Below are 26,892 nucleotides of genomic sequence, written 5' to 3'. Positions count from 1 at the left end.
TCCGCTCCTGGGAAAAATCGTGAAGGCCGTCGTGAACTCGGCCGAATTTCACGACGGCCTCGGAGGCCGCTCCTCTCACCGTATTCACCCCCACCCGGGGTGCTAGGAACGGCGCTCCGTTATTCTCTGCCGCCGGGCCTTGACGATTGCGTCAATGTGGCGCGCCGAGAATGACGCGACGCGGCGCCTATGTGACGTCAGCCGCGCATGCGCAGGTTGGCCGGCTCCAACCCGTGCATGCGCGGCTGCCATCACGACGCTGACGGCTCAAACCCGCGCATGCGCGGTGGCCGTCTTCCCCTCCGCTGCCCCGCAAGATGTGGCGGCTTGATCTTGCGGGGCGGCGGAGGGGAAAGAGTGCGCCGCTTTGAGACGCCGGACCGACGAGACGATCGATGGGCACTGATCGCGGGCCAGTCCCCTCCCGAGCACGGCTGTGGTGCTCACTCCCCTCTCCGCCCCCCAGAAGCTTAAAACGGGCCTTTGGTGCCCATGTTCACAACAGCAGCGACCTGGTAGCCGCGAAAAATGGCGAGCGGCGATTCTTCCGAACCGGGGGCGGGGGGGGGGGGGATCGTGGGGGGCGCCGGGGGGGCGTGAAATGAGTCGCCCGTCCCTCCCGCAATTCTCCAACCCGGCGTGGGGAGCGGAGAATTGCGCCCCATGTCCTGACGGCGGAGTGAAAACCGGAGTGTTTCACTCCGGCGTCGGAGGCCCCTCCCAGCCCTCTATTCTTCCACCCCCGGGGGGGCTAGGAGCGGCGCCGCATCATTTACGCGCGCCGGGCCTTGGCGCCGCATAAAAGTGGCGGCGCGTAAATGACATCACCCGCGCATGTGCAGGTTGGCCGGCGCCAACCCGCGCATGCGCAACTGCCGTCCTCCCTGCGGCCGCCCCGCAAGAAGATGTCGGATGGATCTTGCGGGGCGGCGGAGGAAAGGAGGTCCTCCTTCAGAGAGGCCGGCCCACCGATCAGTGGGCACAATCGCGGGCCAGACCCCTTTTGAGGCCCCCCTGGTGCAGGATCCCCCCTCCCCCCCCCACAGACCACCCCCCCAGCGTTCCCGCGCTGTTCCCGCTGGCAGCATGCGGGTGCCGGGGCGGCGTGGCGGGACTCACTCGACGCCCCAGCGACTCTCCCACCCGGCGTGGGGGGGGGGCGAATTCTGCCCAGAAATTTTAAATAGTACCAAATAAGGCCAATTCTGCAATGTAGATTAATGCTCCAGGGAGTTGAATTGCGATCGTTAAAACTCAACAGTTGTTATTATCAATGGCAACTAAATCTTTGTCCCAAGCATACCCTTATAGAAGATATTAATGGGTTATAACTTCCTTGGAATGGCAATCAGCATCTATGCCTGTCTTGCCTACACAGGCAGGTTGAAATCTAGGCAGCGCAGCTGTCTCCAATACCCAGTGCTGCAGTCCAGGAAAGTCGATTGAAGTAGGACACTATCTGCCATTAATCAGTGGCAGAATTCTCTGATGGCCGATGCCGAAATCAGGAAAGGCGATTGGGCGGAGAATCGGTCTTGACGCCGAAATTGTGGTGGGCGCCGAGTTGACGCCAAATCGCAATTCTCCAGTGCCATGCACTCCACTCTGCACAAACAGCAAACACCGTTCGCATATCATTAGCGGGCTTGACCCAGTCTTCTCCGGGGCCTCCGCGATCCCCTTCCTCCGCCAGGGAGAATTCCAGAAGGTGAGGTTCACATGTGCTTTTAAAAATCGGGAAACAGGTGCCGTAGCTGCCGAGGAAGAGAAAAGAGGTAGGACATGCAAAAGCGCAACCGTGGGCTGACGGTTGAGCTGGCAGGGTTGCCGCAGGATGGGTGGAGAAGGGTGACCAGGGGACGGGTCGTGGTACCAGGATGAACCCCCATAGGACTGGGGTATCCAGGCACGGACTGCTATTGCCACGGCCTGCAAGGCAGCGCACTGACTGCCCCCCGTGGCCTGTGGTTCTGCAGAGTACCGCGGTAGTATGGGTGCCACTCCCTACACTCGCATCCAACCCCCACCCCCTACAACCGGTCGTCACCCGCAGGTGGGGCAGCATGTGGTTCACCCAAGGGCAACGTCCACATGAGCCCCGACAGGGAGGGGGGCTGGAAGGAGGCTGCGGAGCGTACTGCTGGCATGGGCAGCGCCAGCCACTGGTACCCGTGGCAACAGGGACGGGCGCAAGGGGCAGAACCCCCTGCAATTCTGGGCACCAACGGGGCCAGGGGTGTGGAGATGGGTGAGGCGGGATAGAGGGGGAGAGGGTCATGCAGGGGCAGTGTCTACAGTGCCAACTGGGGGTACCATGTAGCCCGTTAGGCACGGGGGTATGCACCATGCTAACCTGTCGGCCTTTTGCACCCTGCAGACAATGGATATTGGAAGTCAACCAGAAATGGTGGCCTTCCTGCTAAACGCGCAGCCCTGGGGGATGCACTGCAGCTGTACGAGCTGGCGCCGCTCGAGGAGGAGGAAGCTGCAGCAGCGGAGCCTGCCCCAGAGGAACAGGAGGCAGCTGGTGAGGATAGACAGCCGGCCGCCTAATAGGATGAGGAGGTGGGGAGGAGGAGCCGCATGTGGCCTCCCGAGTGCCGGCAGTGCCTGTCATTCGAGGACCTGCTGGACCCGGCATGCCGTCGAAGACTCCGGCTGAGCAGGGGGACAGTGCGACATATCTGCCAGATCAAGGCGCACCTGGCACCGCGGGGGAATGGCGAGGACACCTGCTACTGGTGGCAGTCGAGGTGCCGCGTGGGGATCTGCCATGATCTCACAGAGCTCAGGTGTATCCGTGCTGCCATATGAGGCTCTATACGCCCAGTCGGCACAATACATCCATTTCAATGTGGACCGAGACCACCAGGATGCCCGAGCAGCGGAATCTCCCCCATTGCCGAGATGCCTGGGTCCAGGGGGTGATCGACAGGACGCATGTCCCCTACGAACACCTGCCCATGACAGGCTGGTCTTCACAGAACAAAATGGGTTCCACTCGATGAACGTGCAAGTCTGCGCCGAAAACCTGTAGTGTGCACGATGCCTTCAAACTGGCATACTTGACTAATCCTGGCCTCTTTGAGACGGACCCCCGGTTGGGGGTTAGCACATGGGATACAGGGGTTATCCGTTTTGCAGTCGTGGCTGCTGACGCCTATCCGGAGGCCACAGACCGACATGGGAACCCGCTAAAATGACACCCATGCCATGACCAGGGGCGTGATTTAGCAGTGCTTCGGCATCCTGAAGATGCGGTTCAGATGCCTGAACCGCTCTGGTGGGGTCCTCCTGTATAGCATCAGGAGGGTCTCCCACATCGTGGTGGCCTGCTGTGTCCTGCACAACATTGCGCAGCAGAGGAGGGTGAGGATGAACGCCAGACTTCATTAGACGAGGAGCATGCGGGGGAGGGTGAGGATGGACTGGACATGGCGCGTGGGCCGGTGTGCACGGGATGCTCTGATCGCCTCCAGGTGCACCGACTAGGGGGCCTATCCAGTAGCACGGACATCCCAACATCCTATCCCCCAACTCCACCAGTCAGTCACACCTTCCCATGAACACCCTACCTGACCAACCTCTTGCAACCCTCTCCGGGATTGTTTTTTAAAGTTTAGAGTACCCAATTCATTTTTTCCGATTTAAGGGGCAATTTTAGCGTGGCCAATCCATGTACCGTGCACATTTTTGGGTTGTGGGGGTGAAACCCACACAAACACGGGAAGGATGTGCAAACTCCACATGCACAGTGACCCAGAGCTGGGATCGAAGCTCGGAACTCAGCGCCATGAGGCAGCAGTGCTAACCACTGCGCCACCGTGCTGCCCCCACCCCCTCCGTGTTTTCTACCCGCCTCACTACAGGGTGTGGGCCCTGAGTTGGTAGTAACAGCGGATCTGACCCATGGAATGGAGGATGATGACAACCCGTTCTGGAATGAGCTCCGGTGCTCCTCATCATTTGACAACATTTGACCCTTGCCCAAGGTAGCACTTTTCACCTCGGTGATCCCTGTATGCAAGCTGATCATTCCATCACACGGTCCCATCAAATCCTGGGGTGGTGGAGGGGAGAACTACTGGGGAGATGGAGATGGGGAACTGGAGTTGGCTGAACTACGGTCCCTTGGCCAAGCCCACCCACAAATACGCCCATCCCTCCCCCCGCTCACTCCCGTCCCCTCAGACCAGCCCATACCTCACACCCTCTCACAGAGCATCAAGGTAGGTTTCAACATTGAGCACGTGTTTGTTCTGAACAAATATATATACAGGATTGTGCCCTAGTCCCTGTAACTAAACTGTATCCTGCACCCATGCCAACTGGTGTCTAACCTCCTGGTCTTATGGGCCCTAGCGTTTTTGCATAGGTGCATCCCCGGACAGTAATCAGTAGTAAAGGTGGCCTGCTGCAATTCCTGCCCTGCATCCCCTTTGGCGGCCGTCTACTGAGGTGACCGTGCCTGGGGGGGCCTGCCTGCTGCTCGGGTATCACAGGTACCGTGGTGTCACCCTGTTCTGCCCACTGCCTACCAGATGCGGCAGGGATAGGATGGGTGGGGGAAAGAGTCTGAGGCGCTGTGATGTTCTGGCAACTCCCCTGCAGGAGTCACCAGCATGGGTGCCATCACCTCCTCCTTCGGGGTGCCCAATGGCTCCCACGCTACTCCATGGGATGGGGGTGCGGGCGGTGCAACCCCTGAGGCTCCCCTGCCACCTGGCACGGCCAGTCCTGGTGGCCGCTCTCGTCTCGACTAGGATCTGCATGTTCGCGCCACCACCTTCTGGGTCTGCGCCATCTACCTCTGGGACTGGGTCACCTCCCTTTGGTTTTGTGTCAGGTCGGCCAGCAACTAGGCAATGCCGCCGACGCCCTAAGCTATGGCCTGCTGTGATTGGGCTATGCCCAGGAGCGTCACTGCAACGTCCAGGTGGCTCTGGTACATGGCTGCCTGTGATGGGGCAACCACGTCCTGGGCCTTGGCCACTACCATCTCAGATTGCCCCAGGCCTTGGGCATCTTGACCCATGGCCGAAACCTTCGCCCCCAAGGCCTTCACCATGGACGTTGTGGGTGGCATGCATGGTTGGCATCACCTCCTGCAGGCAGTAGTGTTCCTCAACTGCACCTGCAGGGGTTGATTTCTTGCTGATAACCCCTCATGTAGTCCCTAGATCTGAGCTAGGACCGTCAATAGGACCACAGTCGATAGGACCGCCCGTTCCAGAAGCCTGAAACCTGTCTGGATGGCATCTAGTCCCTGGGGTCAGATCGCCATCCAACCGTCCCCCCCTTGGGGATTCCTACCTCCACCTTATGTACCCCAGCATGTATGTGTTTTGCCCTAGATAGTGTCCCAGGAACCTCTTCACTAAAGTGCCCAACCGAGGTGAGTGTATCTGGGATGGTGGAAGGTGTTGGAGACAGCTGTGTCAGAAGTTGGCGTCTTCCCCGGATTTGAGCTCTGGGGTGTCACTGGATGCGTGTCGAGGGCTCCAGTCCGTGTGTGTGACCTCGTCATCCAAAAGGGCCCACGCCATTACCAGCAGCTCCTGCAAGACACAAAACAAGATGCATGATTGCATCATGGGCTGGAGGAGTGGGGGTGGTGGGGGTATATTGTGGGGTGGGGGTGGTGTGGAGAGGGCAGAGAGGCCTGGTAGTGGAGCAGGGGTGTGGGATGGTGATGGTGGGTTGATACACATGACATGGGGAATCGCAACTCAGTGGGGACTCACTTCCTTGTCCAATGCCAACCTCCGCCTCGGCGATTGCCCTTTCTTCTGTCCCGCTGACCATGTCCAGTGCCCTCTGTTCCACTGCAGTGAGGGGCTCTTGACCTCTACCACCTGCGTCCAGGCCCAACAAACAGCTGTGGCTGGTAGCATCATTCCCACCCAGGGTTACAGGGTCACCCGCTTTTCCTCCACGGTGTCTAGCAGGGTCTCCAGTTTGGCGTCTGTGAAACGTGGTACCACTCTTCCTGCTGCCATCTTGTTGACATGGATGAGTGTGCATGGGGAGTGAATTTATATGCAGCTGCAGCTTGTCAACCTCCTGAGTGTCGATCCCGAAACAGGTGGGTCCGGCACCGTTCTCATTGGAATCGATCGTGTTCTATGTGGCACCGGTGCTAGCCTCTAAATGGTTGGTGAATTGGTCCAGGTGCGGCGCCGATTTTGCTGTTGTAGAAGTCTATTAATCCTGCCCCGGCGTCAACATCTAGTCTCAAGATCAGAGAATCTGTTCATTTCTGGAGCTCTAATTCTAACTTTTTCTGAGTAACTATTAGTGTAATTCAGTTGGAATCATCCAAAGTTTGCAATTTAATTTACATTTCTGGATGGTTCACAGTGGAAGGGAACTTGACACTTTTGGGCAATTGCCATGAAAATTTGGAGAGGGATTCCTCAGTGCCTCGTTCGGGTACCCCCTCAATCTGACGCTGGGGAGCTCAGAATTTATGGCCCAATACTTAGCCACTGAGATTTTCTTAATTATTTCAATATTAGGCACAGAGCAGCAGAAATGTACAGCAAAGGAGGCCAATCAACATCATGTCCCAGCTGTCTGCTCAAGCAATCCACAAGTAATTTCACTGCTCTCTCTATCTTATGCAAATATATAATTGCTCTTCCCTTACACAACGCAAGTCTCTGCCTTTATTCCTTTTTGAGATAATAGATTTTATCTTGGTTGGGATTTTTAAAAAGTGGCAGGGTCGCACTGCCGGAGTCAAAACCGGAGGGGTAACCCTGTTTCACTGGGTGGTAGGACCTCGGTTACATTTGATAGCTGGCAGCCAGTAAAGTGGCCATTGCTGGGCCTGTCATTCCTATAAAGGATGGCACCCTTAGGAGCTGCCAGCCAGCCAGAGGGCAGGCAGTCTTGACAGCACCACAAAAAGAAGGCCTTTGCTAAGGCTAGAACTGGAAGTAGAGGATGCGGTAATGGACTTGTTCTCTTACAGCTAGCTAAGTGTTGGAGGGGGTGGGGTTCATTTCACAAGAGGCAAGGTGGCACCAATGTCACGTCATTGGCCAATGTCACTAAAGAGTTCTTAAAAAAGTTGTTTCTCTCTGCCCCAACAAGTTAAATACCAGGGAGGTGGGAAAAGGCCACTTAAGTGGCTCACTTGGGCTCGGGGTTGGGGTTAATGGACTAATGCCACCTTTCCCAGCACTGGCAAAATGACATAGTGGCAGTAGGTGGTGGGCATGCCACCCACCACCTTATCACACTATTTTGCCAGATTTCCCACCTCCAAACCACTTGCCAAAGGCCTGTAAAACTCTAACAAGAATCTTTTCGTGTTTCTTGCAGATGTTAAGGAATGCAAGCTTCAACAACTTATCAACACCACTGCCCATCCTAGGCTCTCCACCACTCCCAATCCCTCACACCACATGTCTCACAGCCGCAGTCATTGCCACGTGTTCACAATACCCTCCGACCTACCCCTCTCTGAGGATGAGCATGCTGTTCTCAGCAAAGGACTCAGTTTTGTACTCATACGTTCCCACCTCAATGAATTCCGGGCTTGACATTGATGTGTTGGGGAGGCTGGATCTAGGTGGACTGCGTTTGATACAGTGTAGCGAGAGACAGACTTCCAACACTTGATGAGATGTAACACGATTTTATTTAACATCTAACTATTTTACATATCCAACTGTGGGTTGACACTATGCTGACTTGACTGGAGACCTGATGCTAGCCTGACCAGACTTACTGACTACACATGGTGTTTGCACTGGCTATGCTCACGAGCTCTGACTGTCTCAGAGGCTGGATCCCGAGAGAGCGGGAAAACTAGTGCCTTTTGGCTTTATAGTGGTCGTGTCCTGTCTGGTGATTGGCTGCTGTGTTCTGTGTGCTTACTGGTCATCCTGTGTGTCAATCACTGCCTGTCTGCACTGTATTATATACATGAATGTATATTATGACATCTCCCCCCTTTTTTTTTAAAGTTTGTGTTTAGATAATGAATAGTAAGGTGCATGAGACTGAAGATGTGTATGTGTACGTGACTATATACAGAATATGCTAAAATGGACTTATATACATTGGAAGGTGTTGCTAGTGCAGATATAGGGCAGATGAAACGGTAAAAAAAACGATATTTACAGATGTCAACACGATGAGGTAACAAAATTATGCAAACATTCAGTTCATAAGTTTAGTCTCTGTGGCAGGGTCGAAAAACGCCAGCACCGGCGCTTTGGTGAGTTTTGCCCTCAGCTCACACCATTCTTTCTCATGAGCGGGCAGCCACTGGAATTCCGTTGATTTTCTGACGAGATGGCGGAGAGCTGTGGTGTGGGACGCCATGTTGGGGATGAACTTCCCAAGGAAGTTGACCATCCCTAGAAAGCGGAGGATCGCCTTCTTGTCCTCTGGGGTCTTCATGGCATTGATCGCCGAAACCTCGTCAGCATCTGGCTGCACGCCTTGCTGCGAGATGTGGTCACCAGGGAATTTGATTTCTGATTGACCGAATGAGCATTTGGCCCTGTTGAATTGGAGGCCATGCTCGTGGATTCTGTGGAATACCTGCTTGAGGCGATCGATGTGCTCTTGAGGAGTTGTGGACCAGATTATGACATTGTCAACGTACACTCGCACCCTTCGATGCCCTCCATCATCTGTTCCATTATGCGGTGAAATACCTCTGAGGCAGAGATGATGCCAAAAGGCATCCGGTTGTAGCAGTAGCGACCGAACGGGGTATTGAATGTGCACAGCTTGCGAATGGATGCGTCCAGCTGTATTTGCCAGAACCCCTTGGAGGCGTCCAGCTTCGTAAAGAGTTTGGCATGAGCCATCTCGCTCGTCAACTCTTCTCGCTTTGGTATCGGGTAATGTTCCCTCATGATGTTGCGCTTTAAATCTTTGGGGTCGATACAGATTCGAAGCTCCCCTGACGGCTTCTTGGCGCAGACCATGGAGCTTACCCAGTCCGTGCGTTCTGTGACCTTTGATATGATGCCCTGGTCCTGGAGGTCTTGCAACTGCTGCTTGAGGCGGTCCTTGAGGGGTGCCGGCACCCGATGTGGTGGCGTTTGGTTTCAGTAGGATTTTGTATCGGTATGGGAGTGTGCCCATACCGTCGATCACGCTATGGTACTGCACTATGATGTCATCAATTTGAGCCTGGAAGTTTTCATCAGGTGAGGCCGTCGCCTGTGAGGATGACATGGTGTGGACTCGCTGAACTAGATTCAGGAGTTTGAAGGCCCGAGCACCAAGCAGGGATGCTCTGTCAGGTCCTACGATCTCAAATCGCAGCGTCGCTTTAAATGACTTATTGGAAACTGAGTTGGCATGAGCCACTGGCAGCAATGGCATTGCCATTGTAGACAAGGAGCTGGCAGGCCGGTGGAAGAATGCTTGGTCTGACGCGGATGGTGTCGAGATCGGATTTTGAAATGAGGTTCGCTGATGCGCCGGTGTCCAGCTTGAAACGGATGCGAGCCTTGTTAACTGTGAGGACAGCACAGCACTCGTCGTCAGGATTCACGCTTAGGATTGGGAGGTGTTGCACCATCTTTGAGAAAGGCAGCGCGTGCTTTGTAATGATGCCCACCCGGAATGGGGATTTGAGGCACTCGACGTCAGGATCTGTTGGGCTGTCGTGGTCGGAGTCTGGCATGGCCTGCTGTATTGAACGGACGCTTCCGCGCCGTGGCTGGGATCGCTGGATGCTGGGCAGTGGAGCAGATCTGCAAAGGGCTGCGTAGTGGCCAAGCTTGCCACACTGTAGACACCATCGTGATTTTGCCAGAGATTGCCACTTTAAATGGACGGAGCCACAATTCGGACATGACATGACGCCAACGTCAGCGCGTTCCGTGCGCCAACACGCATGCGCAGTGCGATCGAATGACGTACGCACCTGCGCAGGCTGGTCATCGGTCTCACTGTCCCCTCGGTTGTGGCGCGCATGCTCTGGAGCCTGGGAAAAGCGTGCAAAATGGCCACTCTCATCAAGACTCAGGCCCTGCATTTGTGCAATGGCCTGCACCCGTTCCGCCTCGTGGGGGGGTTAGCTTTGCCGTTTCTGCCGTCCTGCTGTGGGACTACCGGTTGTTAGCATGCTCGTGGAGGACGCACGTTTCGATGGCGATGGTGAGCTGCTTGACTTTCAGGAGCTGCTGGCGAAGGGAATAGGAGTGGACCCCGGGAACGATCTGATCGTGGATCATGGAATCAGTTGTGGAGTCATAGTTACATGACTGCGTGAGGATGCGGAGATAGGTCAAAAAAGGATTGAAAAGGTTCATCCTTACCCTGAAGCCTATGCTGGAAAACATACCGTTCAAAGCTCTCATTCACCTCAATGTCGCAGTGGCTGTCGAACTTCAGCAGTACTGTTTTAAATTTCGTCTTGTCTTCGCCTTAAGCGAATGTAAGGGAGTTGTAGATGTGGATGGCGTGGTCCCTAGCTGTGGAGAGGAATAGTGCGATCTTCCTGGCGTCCGATGCGGTCTCGAGGTCGGTGGCTCCGATATAGAGTTGGAACTTCTGTCTGAAGATCTTCCAATTTGCACTGAGGTTGCCGGCGATGCGGAGGAGGGCGGACGTTTTCCATGTCACCGGATGGCTGCTTGCTGGTCAACGCTGATTCACTCAAGGTAGGTCCGTCAATTTTCAGCATCCAAACCTGGTACCATGATGTGTTGGGTAGGCTGGGTCTAGGTGGACTGCATTTGATGAAGTGTAGCAAGAGACAGACTTCCAAAACTTGATGAGATGCAACACGATTTTATTTAACATCTAACTATTTTACATATCCAACTGTGGGTTGACACTATGCTGACTTGACTGGAGACCTGATGCTAGCCTGACCAGACTTACTGACTACGCATGGTGTTTGCACTGGCTATGCTCACGAACTCTGACTGTCTCAGAGGCTGGATCCCGAGAGAACGGGAAAACTGGTGCCCTCTGGCTTTATAGTGGTCGTGTCCTGTCTGGTGATTGGCTGCTGTGTTCTGTGTGCTTACTGGTCATCCTGTGGGTCAATCACTGCCTGTCTGCACTCTATTATATACATGGATGTATATTATGACAGAAATGATGTTGAACTCTTCTTCCGTCGCCTTCTATCACTGCCACTGTAAAACTCAGCCGCTTCTAATAACTGTCTGAGCAAAGAGATTTCTCCTAACTGCTACCCACTGCCTTACTGATCATTTTATGTTTGTGGGCCGCACGGTAGCACAGTGGTTAGCACTGTTGCTTCATGGCTCCAGGGTCCCAGGTTCAATTCCAGGCTTGGGTCACTGTCTGTGCAGAGTCTGCACGTTCTCCCATGTCTGCGTGGGTTTCCTCCCACAGTCCAAGGATGTGCAGGTTAGGTGGACTGGCCATGCTAAATTAATATCCAAAAAGGTTCGGTAAGATTACGGGGATAGGATGGAGGTGTGGGTTTAAGCAGGGTGCTCCTTCCAAGAGCCAGTGCAGACTCGATGGGTCGAATGGCCTCCTTCTGCACTGTAAATTCTATGATTCTACATTGATGATCCATTTTGATTGGCTACTGAATGAGAGGGAATGGTACTTCGTATATCATCCTATTAACATGCTTTGTGATTTTTATTTTTATCAGCTTTAAATAGTCTCCATATCTCGTCTTTCTTCTCCTGACAATAGATCTTTACCCATGGTATCACCCTGGTGAATAAGAAGTCAGCCAGCAAGCGATTAACCCTTCAAACAGCACTGGGGAGGTGGTCTTTCCCGTTGAATGTTCAGTTCCATGGGTTAAGAGTGGACTTTGGCTGGAATGTTGTATTCCAAACTGGCAGTTCTAGTTCACGACAGAGAGCCTCTCAGAACTAGCAAAGCACTCATAGAACCAAGCCTTTATCAATCTAATTGACATCTCTCAATTGTCTGACACATACTCAACTCTTTAAATAAGTCTTTGGAAAGGATCCACTTGTTAATTTGCCTAGTTTACAAATTGACCCCATTTATTGGCATGTTTAAGTATAATTATAATATTATATAATACTTTTCCTTACGCATAATTGAGAACAAAGAGAAGATAGAAATATTTCAAGGAAGTGTTAGGATGTTACCAAACCTGTTGAAATGAACCGCTGTTGCATTTGTGCAAAACATTATTAAAAGTTCAATCAAACAGATATAAGATGTGTTAAATCTAACACTGTCATTTATTTTAAATAGGTGACATTGCACCTCAGTTCTTCAACAGGAGAAGAGAATAAGAACCAGCAATTTCTGTGGACTGACTTGGGCAATTAGTTGCAATGAGAATATAACCCAAATGAGGGATATTAACAGGAATATATTGACATTTAATGCAAAACTGGAGAGTTTAACTTTACCTGGGATTACAGGATTCTTTTTCCTTAAATGACCCTTCTGTACTTGCCGAGCTCGGGTACCAAATCCTAAAGATTGCAATGATTCTGTCGTATATTTCTGGGCAGGCGAAACACATACTATCACCAACAATTTAGCATCACCGCCTGAAGAAGGATGCACAACAACATTCAGAAAGCATATTATTGTATTTTTGCATGAACTATGTAATTATAAGCAAACTATGGGCTGGATTCTCTGTTTTTGGGGCCATGTAGGCATCAAAGGCCACAGATTCACCGTGTTGCAGGGGGCTAGCAGGCAGCTGTCGTGGAGCTCTCAGCTCCAGTTGCTGATACGGCCCCCGCACCTCCGTGTAAAATTCCGTGCATGTGCACCATGACGGACTCAGCCCACAGAGCTGGACCGCCGAAATGGTGCCCCGCATCTGAGGCCGCTCGCCCGACCGATCAGCCCTCCCCCGACTATGGCGGCCCCGGACTGAGTCTGCAGCCGCCACACGTGCACCATGGACGGTGGGACCATGAGTGGTCCACGCCGTTGGGAATTTGGCCGGTCAGAGACGGAGAATAGTGGGGTGAGCCTCAGACAATGGCCTGAGGCAGTGGAAATCGGCGCAGCGTACTCGGGGAGTAAGCCACTTTTCAGGGGGCGGAGAATCACGGAACCGGCGCCGGTCCCGATTCCGTGCGTGAAACCGGATTCTCCACCCCGTCGCCGAACACGATTTTGGCATCAGGGTGCGAAGAATCCAGCCCAATAGTTTCTTTGGCAATCGGAATTTGATTGACCGCCTCATTTAAACAAATATTCTCAGCAATAAATATTTGAGAAATACAGTGCAGTTGCAATTTAGAAAAAAAAAGTTTAATAAACTTATCCAGAGGTAACCGGCTTTACAATCAGAGCAACCATCTTTGTTGCATGTCTAAAGCTAGGCATGCAAATATGACTTAACATTGGCTGCCATCATTCTTCAATCAAAGTAGCGGATGTTTGCTGGTAGATGCAGTTAGTGTATTGTACCTCAGGCTGAAAATTCCAAACCGGATTGATTTTTTCACTCAGCACTGTTGAGATTATGAATCAGCAACATTTGGTAACCTCAAATAAAAACATATTTTTATCAAAGGAGGAAAGTAATAGTACCTCAAAACCTTTTATATCCACCTGAGGGAGGGGTTGGGTGCTGCGTATGAACCCAAGACTCTGCCTGGGTGAGATGTAGATTGAATGAGGAGTTGGGAATTCGGTTCAGGTGAGAAGTCGGTGCAAAGGGATGCTCCTTTTTCTATTTTTTTCAGACTCCAGTGATTTCCTTGCTTGTATCATTCCTTGTTTTCCATAGGTGAGTGCAACTTTCTATTACTTTATCTGTATAAATGATTAACTAATTAAATAAATAAGGTTAAACAGAAATAGCAGGGTCAATGGCGTGCCATGACTGCACACCACTGTGGAACGCATTGCAATCCCGGACAAAGATATTTACATTAAGGTCTGAACTTAGGCAAATTCAGTTCCGAGTTGCTGAGCTGGAGTCTGAGCTGTGGACATTGCGGAGCATCAGGGAAGGGGAGAGTTACCTGGATATTTTATTCCAGGAGACAATCACTTCCCTTAGTTTAGGTAGGACCTTAGAGTTGGTCAGTGATCAGGGACAGGAGGATGCAAGTAAGGCGAACCAGCATGTTGTGAAGGAGGAGCCTCAACTTCTGACTTTGTCCAACAGGTACGAGAAGCTTGCTACTTGTATGGGTGAGAACAAGTGCAAGGTGCGGACTGACCATGGCACGATGGTGATGGGTGCCATTCAAGTGTTTTGGGGGGGGGGGGGGGGGGGGAATAGGAATGCGGTAGTGATAGGAGACAGTATAGCCAGGAGGATACAGGTTATTCAAAATTCCAAAATTTGAGAAGCTCTGAAAGCCACACTTTTTCTGTGTCACTGTGTCAGCTGTTCCTAGCACTGTGTCTTGTTACTGTGGCCGAACACACATGCGTGTGTGTATCCTTCCAATTGATGGTGTGAGTTTGTTGCACTGGAGGAGTTGAAGTCGGTACTTTACTCCCTGTTGGGAGGGAAGCCGCGTATCCCCCCCCCCCCCCCCCCCAATCAGATGCAGCACCGACCGGCGACTCCGAGCAGTGTCCGAAGGTCTTTGCAGCTTGGTATTCCAAAATACAAAAACATCCGGGATTCGAGACACTCTCAGCCCCAAGCATTTCGAATAAGGGATACTCAACCTGTATAAACTGTTCTCTGCAGTCGCGACTGTGAGACCAGGCAGCTGTGTTGCCTGCCCAGTGCCTGGGTCAAGAACATCTGCTCTGGGTTGGAAAGGAACTTGCAGTGGGATGAGGAAGATCCAGTGGTCATGGTCCATGAAGGTACCAATGGCCTAGATAGGACTGGGAAAGAGGGTCTGTACCGGGAATATGAACAGCTCAGCTAATAATCTCTGGGCATTCAATGATGTGCACATATCTAACACATACACACATATGTAATTTATCAGCAATTTGAATTATATAGGTTAAGCTTATAACTTTGGGTGGTGTGCACTTCCATTGTTTCTACATGCATGCATAGCGAGTATTGGGGCAATGACTTGGTGTCAAAGTTTCTGTGATTATTGCAGTCGTATCTTACAGTACATATATTCCCACCTATAGAGTCCTGGAGTAAATGGGTGAGTTTGCTGTTTCGATAAGGTACGTGAGATCGTTGTTCAGCAAGTGCTCCGAGCACATCAGACAATGCTGATAAGCTTCGATTTATAAATGAAGTCTCTCTCAAAGCAGTACCAGTCACTCCCGACATTCCTGATTGAAATCAAACCACAGGTTAGATTGCGAGAAAATCAATCCATTAGAAGAGATGCTGGTATGAACATGCATCCTGACAAATTGTACATGCCTTGTAGCTTTTTTTTTTCTGAAGGGTTTTTGAACTTTTTCCCATTCCTTGCTCTTGGGTTAAATTTTCAGCAGTGGAGATCCAAGGCTGAGCCACCACAAATATCAGCCCTTAGCTGACAAGTTTGATAACGATCCGGAGCAGAAACCATTGTTAATATATCTTCTCTGTGATATAAGGATGATGAAGGCACTGACACCACGCACTTGGGTTTCTACTGTCTTTTAAAACCATTGAAATTGTTCACCACATTTACCGAATAAGACTTTGACCCAGGATTTCTGCTTCTGTGATTTGGAGCTACAACCCACCACATAGAAACACCCTTCACCCCAACCAATCTTTCAACCTTTGTGTTAGGCAGACAAGATCCACTGGAGAGTCTCGACAGGCAGTGGGTATTGTTTAGCAGAAAGTCTTAGAGATCTACTGAAGCATAGTGGTGTGAACAACCTCAAAGATGCCAGTAAAAGTTTCAACTAGCTAAGCTTTCCTCTTTAGAGTAAAAAAAAATTTAAAGTAAAAAAATACTTTAAATTTATCCCTCTTCCTCCAGTGTCCCAAGTGTGCAGTGGGGCAACGTCATAAATGACAGCAAATGTATTCAGTATTCATAGATAGGCTTGTAGGGAATTGGGATCATATAAAAAAACTAATCATGAACACAGCAGGGTGCATTTCTAATCCATTGTCCATACTACCCATGGTCATAAATTAGTGGATGGGAGGTAGGGAATCTGGGCCGAATGGGTCGATGCAGACCAGATGGGCCGAATAGCCTCCTTCAATACTGCAGGGATTCTATCAGTTGGGCAATAAAACAGCACATGATTGTTTCATTGTAGATTTAATTACCTACGCATTCACTGCCGGCAAGATCTACCAATTGTAGTTTAGTTTCAAGATACTCTGGAAATTTTGTAGCTTCTGTGATAAAGTGCTTGGCAGGCAGAGATAGGAGAAGTGGCACAGAATTGTTATCTGTGATAGTAGATGGCAGCTGCTTGCAGGACTGACGCTGTAATGGTTGAAGTATATTTGATTCTGATGTCTTTTTCATCTGTACTTCTAAAACAATAAAGTACAAAACTGAAAGATAGTCAACAAACCCTACAACTTTGGAAATTCTCATTTGTGGCATTCTTACCAGATCTATTAACAGCAGAGACCTTTGTGGTGATAGTTATTGTTATCACAAGGTGGGATCGAGAAGAATGCTCATGGACTAGCGTAGGGTGCTTGGTTCTACGTTGTAAACCATGGGTGATTAGATTCAGAATACTTGTGGGATTTTCAACATGCCTGTAAAATAGCAAACAGCTGTGTTACAAACAAATGAAGCAATAGCAGCTCTGATCGTGAATTACAAATAATGGATGCGTAATATTAAACAACAGACTCTATATAATGTAGTCAGTAGTTTTTGAAAGTCATTATGAAAGAATACTATAGTGGATAGTAACATTCAAAGCATGTTTTATGAAAAAGCAAGGAAGGTTGGAGTCTCAGTAAACTAATTTACTGTTTAAACTATCTCAGTTTAAACTAATTCAGCAGGGGCATGGGAACCTGGATTGTAGTTTTGGGGTACGGGAGATTGAGAGTATAGAGGTCAGGAGCACAGATTTGACTTCGCAGGAGGGTGCCAGTGTTCAGGTAGGTGGTTTGAAGTGTGTCTACTTCAATGCCAGGAGTATACGAAATAAGGTAGGGGAACTGGCAGCATGGGTTGGTACCTGGGACTTCGATGTTGTGGCCATTTCAGAGACATGGATAGAGCAGGAACAGGAATGGTTGTTGCAGGTTCCGGGTTTAGGTGTTTTAGTAAGCTCAGAGAAGGGGGCAAAAGAGGGGAGGTGTGGCGCTGCTAGTCAAGGACAGTATTACGGTGGCGGAAAGGATGCTAGATGGGGACTCTTCTTCTGAGGTAGTATGGGCTGAGGTTAGAAACAGGAAAGGAGAGGTCACCCTGTTGGGAGTGTTTTATAGGCCACCTAATAGTTCTAGGGATGTAGAGGAAAGGATAGCGAAGATGATTCTGGAAAAGAGCGAAAGTAACAGGGTAGTTGTTATGGGAGACTTTAACTTTCCAAATATTGACTGGAAAAGATATAGTTCGAGTACAGATGGGTCATTCTTTGTACAATGTGTGCAGGAGGGTTTCCTGACACAATATGTTGACAGGTAAACAAGAGGCGAGGCCACATTGGATTTGGTTTTGGGTAATGAACCAGGCCAGGTGTTGGATCTGGAGGTAGGTGAGCACTTTGGAAACAGTGACCACAATTCGGTGACCTTTACATTAGTGATGGAAAGGGATAAGTATACCCCACAGGGCAAGAGTTATAGCTGGGGGAAGGGAAATTATGATGCCATTAGACATGACTTAGGATGTGTTGGTTGGAGAAGTAGGCTGCAAGGGTTGGGCACACTGGATATGTGGAGCTTGTTCAAGGAACAGCTATTGCATGTTCTTGATAAGTACGTACCAGTCAGGCAGGGAGGAAGGGGTCGAGCGAGGGAACCGTGGTTTACCAAAGAAGTGGAATCTCTTGTTAAGAGGAAGAAGGAGGCCTATGTGAAGATGAGGCATGAAGTTTCAGTTGGGGCGCTTGATATTTACAAGGAAGCGAGGAAGGATCTAAAGAGAGAGCTGAGACGAGCAAGGAGGGGACATGAGAAGTCTTTGGCAGGTAGGATCAAGGAAAACCCAAAAGCTTTCTATAGGTATGTCAGGAATGAAAGAATGACTAGGGTAAGAGTAGGGCCAGTCATGGACAGTGGTGGGAAGTTGTGTGTGGAGGCTGAGGAGATAAGCGAGATACTAAATGAATACTTTTCGTCAGTATTCACTCAAGAAAAAGATAATATTGTGGAGGAGAATGCTGAGACCCAGGCTATTAGAATAGATGGCATTGAGGTGCGTAGGGAAGAAGTGTTGGCAATTCTGGACAAGGTGAAAATAGATAAGTCCCCGGGGCCGGATGGGATTTATCCTAGGATTCTCTGGGAAGCCAGGGAAGAGATTGCTGAGCCTTTGGCTTTGATTTTTAGGTCATCATTGGCTACAGGAATAGTGCCAGAGGACTGGAGGATAGCAAATGTGGTCCCTTTGTTCAAGAAGGGGAGTAGAGATAACCCCGGTAACTATAGGCCGGTGAGCCTAACGTCTGTGGTGGGTAAAGTCTTGGAGAGGATTATAAAAGATACGATTTATAATCATCTAGATAGGAATAATATGATTAGGGGCAGTCAGCATGGTTTTGTGAAGGGTAGGTCATGCCTCACAAACCTTATCGAGTTCTTTGAGAAGGTGACTGAACAGGTAGACGAGGGTAGAGCAGTTGATGTGGTGTATATGGATTTCAGTAAAGCGTTTGATAAGGTTCCCCACGGTCGTCTATTGCAGAAAATACAGAGGCTGGGGATTGAGGGTGATTTAGAGATGTGGATCAGAAATTGGCTAGTTGAAAGAAGACAGAGAGTGGTAGTTGATGGGAAATGTTCAGAATGGAGTTCAGTTACGAGTGGCGTACCACAAGGATCTGTTCTGGGGCCGTTGCTGTTTGTCATTTTTATAAATGACCTAGAGGAGGGCGCAGAAGGATGGGTGAGTAAATTTGCAGACGACACTAAAGTCGGTGGAGTTGTAGACAGTGCGGAAGGATGTTGCAGGTTACAGAGGGACATAGATAAGCTGCAGAGCTGGGCTGAGAGGTGGCAAATGGAGTTTAATGTGGAGAAGTGTGAGGTGATTCACTTTGGAAAGAATAACAGAAATGCGGAATATTTGGCTAATGGTAAAATTCTTGGTAGTGTGGATGAGCAGAGGGATCTTGGTGTCCATGTACATAGATCCCTGAAAGTTGCCACCCAGGTTGATAGGGTTGTGAAGAAGGCCTATGGTGTGTTGGCCTTTATTGGTAGAGGGATTGAGTTCCGGAGCCATGAGGTCATGTTGCAGTTGTACAAAACTCTAGTACGGCCGCATTTGGAGTATTGCGTACAGTTCTGGTCGCCTCATTATAGGAAGGACGTGGAAGCTTTGGAACGGGTGCAGAGGAGATTTACCAGGATGTTGACTGGTATGGAGGGAAAATCTTATGAGGAAAGGCTGATGGACTTGAGGTTGTTTTCGTTAGAGAGAAGAAGGTTAAGAGGTGACTTAATAGAGGCATACAAAATGATCAGAGGGTTAGATAGGGTGGACAGCGAGAGCCTTCTCCCGCGGATGGAGGTGGCTAGCACGAGGGGACATAGCCTTAAATTGAGGGGTAATAGATATAGGACAGAGGTCAGAGGTGGGTTTTTTACGCAAAGAGTGGTGAGGCCGTGGAATGCCCTACCTGCAACAGTAGTGAACACGCCAACATTGAGGGCATTTAAAAATTTATTGGATAAGCATATGGATGATAAGGGCATAGTGTAGGTTAGATGGCCTTTAGATTTTTTCCATGTCGGTGCAACATCGAGGGCCGAAGGGCCTGTACTGCGCTGTATCGTTCTATGTTCTATGTTCAGTAGGAGATCTGATGCAAAATTGCCGAGGTTGTACCAAGATTGTATTTCTTAGGGGCTTCCGAATTTGTATGTGTGCTTGATCTCTTATCATTGACATGACTGTAGACTACTTGGGCCAACTTCAAGTGGACAACTGGTCAGTTACCTGCAGCGCAGAATTATCCTAATTTTTGTGTAACATGCCAACCCATGGATGCAATTTTCTGATTTTTTATGTCAACTCTGGCATGAAAAGCAGGATGTAGGCTGCCGGCTTCACTGCTGGCTTTTCCTGCAATATTTCTTGACACTTGGTCAAAAAAAAATAGGAAGCGGGTCCCACAATGCCATGCACCTTTGGATCTCCGAGCTAAAATCCACTGTTTCCCTGAGGAGCGAAATAGTGGTCGTTAAAATTTCTTTCAGGTATAACGTGTTTTGGTTTCTCGATTGTTGTTATCTTCCCAAATAGGGTGTCAGTTTGTCTGTCAGTCATCGAGCTTTATGGTTATAACATGGCCTTACAATGGGAGTGATGGAACCATCAATTCACTAGACATGTGCTTTAAGATATGAACAGTGGTTTTAATCAACTTACAACAGAGCCAGCCTGTTCCGCGTTGAACTCTCGATGAACTGAACGACTGGCTCTGAGCGTTGGTATTTATACAGCAGTCCAGGGGGAGGAGTCGTGGGCGGAGCCAAGGGTGGAGCCCTGTACAAACTCCTAAGCATTCCCAGCGCTACTCCCCCTAGTGGTCGGACAACGCAACTGCGCTTACAAATGCATGGTCTCATGTATACAATACAGTGTGAATTACGGAGTTACATTCACCACAGGGGGTCTTTTGGAACTCTTTTGTTCTTGTAGTCTCTATTGGAACCTTCCAGAACAGATGGCCAACCTTGTGAGTCATGTGACCTGAAGCAGCCATTTTGTAGTTCAGCAGAAGGCCATTTTAGAACATCAAAAACAAATTAACTTTTGATACACAGCTTTGATTTTGTTTCATCTTATAGACACAACAATCCTTTTCAGAGTCTTTGTATTCTCCTCAAAATTTGCTTTGTTTGTTTTCTTTTGTATCATCAGCAAATTTGGCTATAATACAGTCTATCCCTTTGTCCAAGGCATTAATATAGATGGTAAAAAGTAGATCTCCCAGCACTGAACCCTGTGGGATTCCATCCATTAGTCTCCCAATCTGTTTTATCCTTTTTTTGAAAATGCGTTAACAAGATGTGGACATCGCTGGCTGGGCCAGCATTTATTGCCCATCCCAGAGGGCATTTAAGATCAATCATATTGCTGTGGATGTGGAGTCACAGGTAGGCCAGACTTGGTAAGGGTGACAGGTTCCCTTCCCTAAAGGACATCAGTGAATCAGATATTTAAAAAAAATGACAATCAACAATGATTTCATGGTCACCTCTCAGACTTTTAAAAGAATTCCAGATATTTATTGAATTCAAATCTCACCATCTGCCATGGTGGGATTTGAACCGGGGTTCCCAGAGCATGACAGTGGGTCTCTGGATTACTAGCCAGTGATAATACCACCAGGCTACTGCCTGCCCACTTATGCCATCACTCTCATAGATCATAGGATTTACAGTGCAGAAGGAGGCCATTTGGCCCGTTGAGTCTGCTCAGACCCATGGAAAGATCACTCGATCTAAGCCCACTCCTCCACCCTATCCCTGTAATCCAGTAACCCCATCTAACCTTTTTGGACACTAAGGGCAATTTAGCATGGCCAATCCACCTAACCTGCACGTCTTTGGATTGTGGGAGGGAACAGGAGCACCCGGAGGAAACCCACGCAGACACGGGGAGAACGTACGGACTCCGCACAGACAGTGACCCAGCGGGGAATTGAACCTGGGACCCTGGAGCTGTGAAGCAACTCTGCTGACCACTGTGCTACAATGTCACTCTGTTTCCTGTTAGTTAGCCAATCCTCTACCCTTGCTAATATATCACATCCAACATCATGAGCTCTTATATTGTGCACTAACCTTTTATTCACCATCAAACTGAATGCTTCTGGAAATCCAAATACATGACATCTGGAGAATTCGAGCACTGAGGCAATATGGATAGAGCTAAGAAATAGGAAGGGTGCAGTAACATTGTTGGGACTTTACTATAGGCCTCCCAAAAGTGAGCGTGAAGTAGAGGTACAAATATGTAGACAAATTAGAGAACAACGTAGGAGCAATAGGGTGGTTGTGATGGGAGATTTTAACTTCCCCAACATTGAATGGGACACATGTAGTGTTGGAGGCATAGATGGAGCAGAATTTGTAAGAAGCATCCTAGAGAGTTTTTTAGAGCAGTATGTAAATAGTCCAACTCGGGAAGGGGCCACACTGGACCTGGTATTGGGAATGATCCCGGCCAGGTGGTTGACGTTTCAGTCGGCGATTACTTTGGGAATAGCGATCACAATTCCATAAGTTTTAGAATACTGATGGACAAAGACGAGAGTGGTCCTAAAGGAAGAGTGCTAAATTGGGGAAAGGCCAACTATAACAAAATTCGGCAGGAGCTCGGGAATGTGGATTGGGAGCAGCTGTTTAAGGGTAAATCCACATTTGAAATGTGGGAGTCTTTTAAGGAAAGGTTGATTAGCGTGCAGGACAGACATGTTCCTGTGAAAATGAGAGATAGAAATGGCAAGATTAGGGAACCATGGATGACGGGTGGAATTATGAGACTAGCTAAGATGAAAAAGGAAGCATACATAAGATCGAAGCTTTGGAGGAATATCGGGAAAGTAGGACGAATCTCAAACGCGCAATAAAGAGGGCTAAAAGGGGTCATGAAATATCTTTGGCTAACAGGGTTAAGGAAAATCCCAAAGCCTTTTATTCGTATGTAAGGAGCAAGAGGGTAACTAGAGAAAGGATTGGCCCACTCAAAGGCAAAAGAGGGAATTTATGCATGGAGTCAGAGGAAATGAGTGAGCTTCTAAATGAGTACTTTGCATCGGTATTCACCAAGGAGAGGGACATTATGGATGTTGAGGCTAGGGATGGATGTTTAAATACTCTAGGTCATGTCGGCATAAGGAAGGGGGAGGTTTTGGGTATTCTAAAAGGCATTAAGGTGGACAAGTCCCCAGGACCGGATGGGATCTATACCAGATTACTGAATGAAGCGAGGACGAAATAGCTGGGGCCTTAACAGGTATCTTTGCAGCATCCTTGAGCACGGGTGAGGTCCCGGAGGACTGGAGAATTGCTAATGTTGTCCCTTTGTTTAAGAAGGGTAGCAGGGATAATCCAGGGAATTATAGACCTGTGAGCTTGACGTCAGTGGTAGGCAAACTGTTGGAGAAGATACTGAGGGATAGGATCTATTCACATTTGGAAGAAAATAGACTTATCAGTGATACGCAGCATGGTTTTGTGCAGGGAAGGTCATGTCTTACAAACCTAATAGAATTCTTTGAGGAAGTGACAAAGTTAATTGATGAGGGAAGGGCTGTAGATGTCATATACATGGACTTCAGTAAGGCGTTTGATAAAGTTCCCCATGGCAGGTTGATGGAAAAAGTGAAGTTGCATGAGGCTCAGGGTATACTAGCTAGATGGATAAAGAACTGGCTGGGCAACAGGAGACAGAGAGTAGTGGTGGAAGGGAGTGTCTCAAAATGGAGAAAGGTGACGAGTGGTGTTCCACAGGGATCCGTGCTCGGACCACTGTGTTTGTGATCTACATAAATGACCTGGAGGAAGGTATAGGTGGTCTGATTAGCAAGTTTGCAGATGATACTAAGATTGGTGGAGTTGCAGATAGCGAGGCGGACTGTCAGAGAATACAGCAAAATATAGATAGATTGGAGAGTTGGGCAGAGAAATGGCAGATGGAGTTCAATCCAGGCAAATGCGAAGTGATGCATTTTGGAAGATCTAACTCAAGAGCAGACTATATGGTCAATGGAAGAGTCTTGGGGAAAATTCATGTACAGAGAGATCTGGGAGTTCAGGTCCATTGTACCCTGAAGGTGGTACGCAGGTCGATAGAGTGGTCAAGAGGGAATACAGCATGCTTGCCTTCATCGGACGGGGTATTGAGTACAAGAGTCGGTAGGTCATGTTACAGTTGTATCCGACTTTGGTTAGGCCACATTTGGAATACTGCGTGCAGCTCTGGTCGCCACATTACCAGAAGGATGTGGATGCTTTAGAGAGGGTGCAGAAGATGTTCACCAGGATGTTGCCTGGTATGGAAGGTGCTAGCTATGAAGAAAGGTTGAGTAGATTAGGATTGTTTTCATTGGAAAGACGGAGGTTGAGGGGAGACCTGATTGAGGTCTACAAAATTATGAGAGGTATGGACAGGGTGGATAGCAACAAGCTTTTTCCAAAAGTGGGGGTGTCAATTACAAGAGGTCACAATTTCAAGGTGAGAGCGGAAAAGTTTAAGGGAGATGTGCGTGGAAAGTTTTTTACGCAGAGGGTGGTGTGTGCCTGGAACGCTTTGCCAGCAGAGGTGGTAGAGGCGGGCACGATAGCATCATTTAAGATGCATCTGGACAGATATATGAACGGGTGGGGAACAGAGAGTAGACCTTGGAAAATAGGCAACAGGTTTAGATAAAGGATCTGGAACGGCGCAGGCTGGGAGGACCGAAGGGCCTGTTCCTGTGCTGTAATTTTCTTTGTTTGTTCTATCTACTGGGATCCCTTTATCCACCCCATCCTTAAAGAATTCCAATAAATTTGTCAAACATGATTTTCCTTTCACAAAACCGCATTGATGCTTCCTGATTGTATTATTATTTTCTAGATATCCAGAGTCTCCTTAATAATTTTCCCAATGGACGTTGTTAAGCTAACCGGCCTGCAGTTTCCTGCATTCTGTCTCCCTCTTTTCTGGAGTAGAGGTGCTACATTTGCAGTTTTCTAATCTGCCTGGAGCTTTAAGAATCTAGAGGAATTTTGGAAGATAATAACCAATGCATCCACTTTCTCTGCAGCAACTTCTTTTAAGATTCTTGGATGCAGGTATCAGGTCCAAGGGATTTGTCAGCCTTTCGTCCCATTAGATTTCCTACTGCTTTTTCTCTAGTGATCATGATTATTTTAAGATCCACCCTCTCTTTTGCCCTTTGATTTTCTCCTATTATTGGAGTGCTTTTTGTGTCTTCTACCCTGAAGACAGATATAAACTGCAGGATTCTCTGTTTCAGAAACTAAGTGTTGATGCTGTGAAAGAATCGGTGGACTTCTACGACAACTAAATTGGCGCCAGTCCCAGAGCAATTCAGGATCTGTTCACAGGCTAGTACCGGCACCATGTGGAACATGATCGATTCCAATGAAAAACGGTGTCTGATTCGCTGGGGTTGGGATTGGCACTCAAAAGGCTGACAAACTGCAGCTGCATAGTAGCACTCCACTCCTCACACATCCCATCCAACAAGATGGCAGCATGAAGAGTGGCACCCAGGTTTGCAGGTGACAAGCTGGAGGCCCTGCTGGACGCCGTGAAGGAGAGTCAGGGCACCCTATGAGGTGGGAAAGAGGCTTCCAACAACCCATTTACCTGGCCTGAGCGCAGGTGGCAGAACATTTGAGAATAGTGGCTCCATTGCAAGGACTGGCCAGCTGTACACAACCTTCTCACTGTGTCCCTAGCACCAACCACCCGTCCCACATACCTGTAATCACACCCCCCCCCGCGACAGTGTTCTCGCTCTCCATCCTGCACCACATGACAGCACCCATACCAGCCGCCATGGCTGGCAAAAGCCACCAGCTGCCCACTCCCTGTGCTGCCCACAAGTGTCCAAGTGTCTCATACTGTGCCCTGTCTGTCTTGCCCCAGGAGAAGGCTGCTCATAACCGCCGAGAGAGAAGATCGGGGGGCACAGTCGGACCTACAGCCCCTCGCCGCAGCAGAGCAGTGGATCTGGTCGTTGGGCCCAGAAAAGAGGGCAATCGCCAAGGTGGAGGTTGACAACCAAGTGAGTCCCTGCTGCTTTGCCGTTTCTCATGGCATGCATGGCATGAACCACCCCCCCCCCCCCCCCCACACCATCCCTTCACCACACCCACACCGCCCCTTCACCACCCTAGTGGGATCACCTAGTGACAAGCCAGACCTTTCGTGTCCCCGGTCCCGACCCTAACCCCAAGAAGATTCCAGCAACAAGGAGCCCCTAAATGCCAGCCCTAGACACCTCAGAGCACTAGTGCGGGTACGACACTGACTACTCATCACAGCTGTCTCTGAAACCCTCCACCATCCCAGAGACACTCACCTCGGTTGTACATGTTAGTGAAGAGGTATCTGCTGCGCATCACGCACGTGCTGCGGTACATCAGGTGAAAGTAGGAACTCTCCAGGGGGCGGACGGTCGGAGGGCGGCCTGACCCCAGGGACTAGCTGCCGTCTAGACAGCTCTCAGGTTTTCTGGAAGGGCGGTCCCATCGATAACGGGGATGCCGCCACAGAGCGGGGACAACATGAGGGGCTGTCAACAACCATCCAGCGCCTTCAGATACAGTTGGAGGAGTCCAAACGTCTGCATGGGCAGGAGGCAGTGCCGACCATCTGTGCCATCCAGGCTAACATCGCATGGGTGGTGTCCGCAGTGGAAACCTTGGGGACAAAGGTATCGGCCATGGGTCAGCATGTCCAAGGCCTGGGGCATTGTGTCTGGGTGGTGGATGAGGCACAGGCTAGGGCTGCCCTGTCTCAGACAGCTCTGTACCAGGGTCACCTGGACATTGCAGCAGTGCTCCAGAGCTTGGCCCATTCACAATGGGTTATGGCTGCGGGTGTTGTCGACATTGCCCGGGCGCTGGCTGACCCGAGACAGTCCCAGAGTGAGGTGGTACAGTCACTGAGTGCTCTGGCCCAGTCCCAGGGGGAGGTGGCCTGGTCCCTGTGCTCCATGGCTGCGAGTATGGAGACCCATGTCGAGAAAGAGAAGCCTTCCAGGACTGGCATTGCCAGAGGTGGGGGAGCCCAAGGAGTTCGCTCCGGTCTCACCCCCATCCCACAGAGTGGTCCAGGGGCCATCGGGCAACCCAAGGGAGGAGGAAGTGATGGGGCCCATGCCGGTGACTCCCGCAGGGGAGGTGCTGGAACACCA

At 49.6% G+C, this 26,892-nt stretch overlaps 1 protein-coding gene across 1 annotated transcript in view; it reads right to left on the bottom strand.

Annotated features, from left to right (window-relative positions):
• The window catches only part of kif25 (kinesin family member 25), a 248,505-nt gene that overhangs the window by 1,668 nt on the left and 219,945 nt on the right, over positions 1-26,892 (bottom strand). The window contains exons 12-15 of the mRNA XM_038803315.1: positions 16,428-16,582; positions 16,136-16,348; positions 15,031-15,186; positions 12,363-12,506 (exon numbers count right to left, since the gene is read on the bottom strand). Of these exons, the coding sequence (XP_038659243.1) occupies positions 12,363-12,506; positions 15,031-15,186; positions 16,136-16,348; positions 16,428-16,582 (668 nt within the window). The remainder of the gene's footprint in view (positions 1-12,362; positions 12,507-15,030; positions 15,187-16,135; positions 16,349-16,427; positions 16,583-26,892) is intronic.

This window comes from Scyliorhinus canicula, chromosome 1 (assembly GCF_902713615.1).
Source record: "Scyliorhinus canicula chromosome 1, sScyCan1.1, whole genome shotgun sequence".
NCBI classification, from domain to species: Eukaryota; Metazoa; Chordata; class Chondrichthyes; order Carcharhiniformes; family Scyliorhinidae; genus Scyliorhinus; species Scyliorhinus canicula.
Note: the sequence above shows the minus strand (reverse complement) of the source record. Positions and strands in the feature narration are given on the sequence as shown.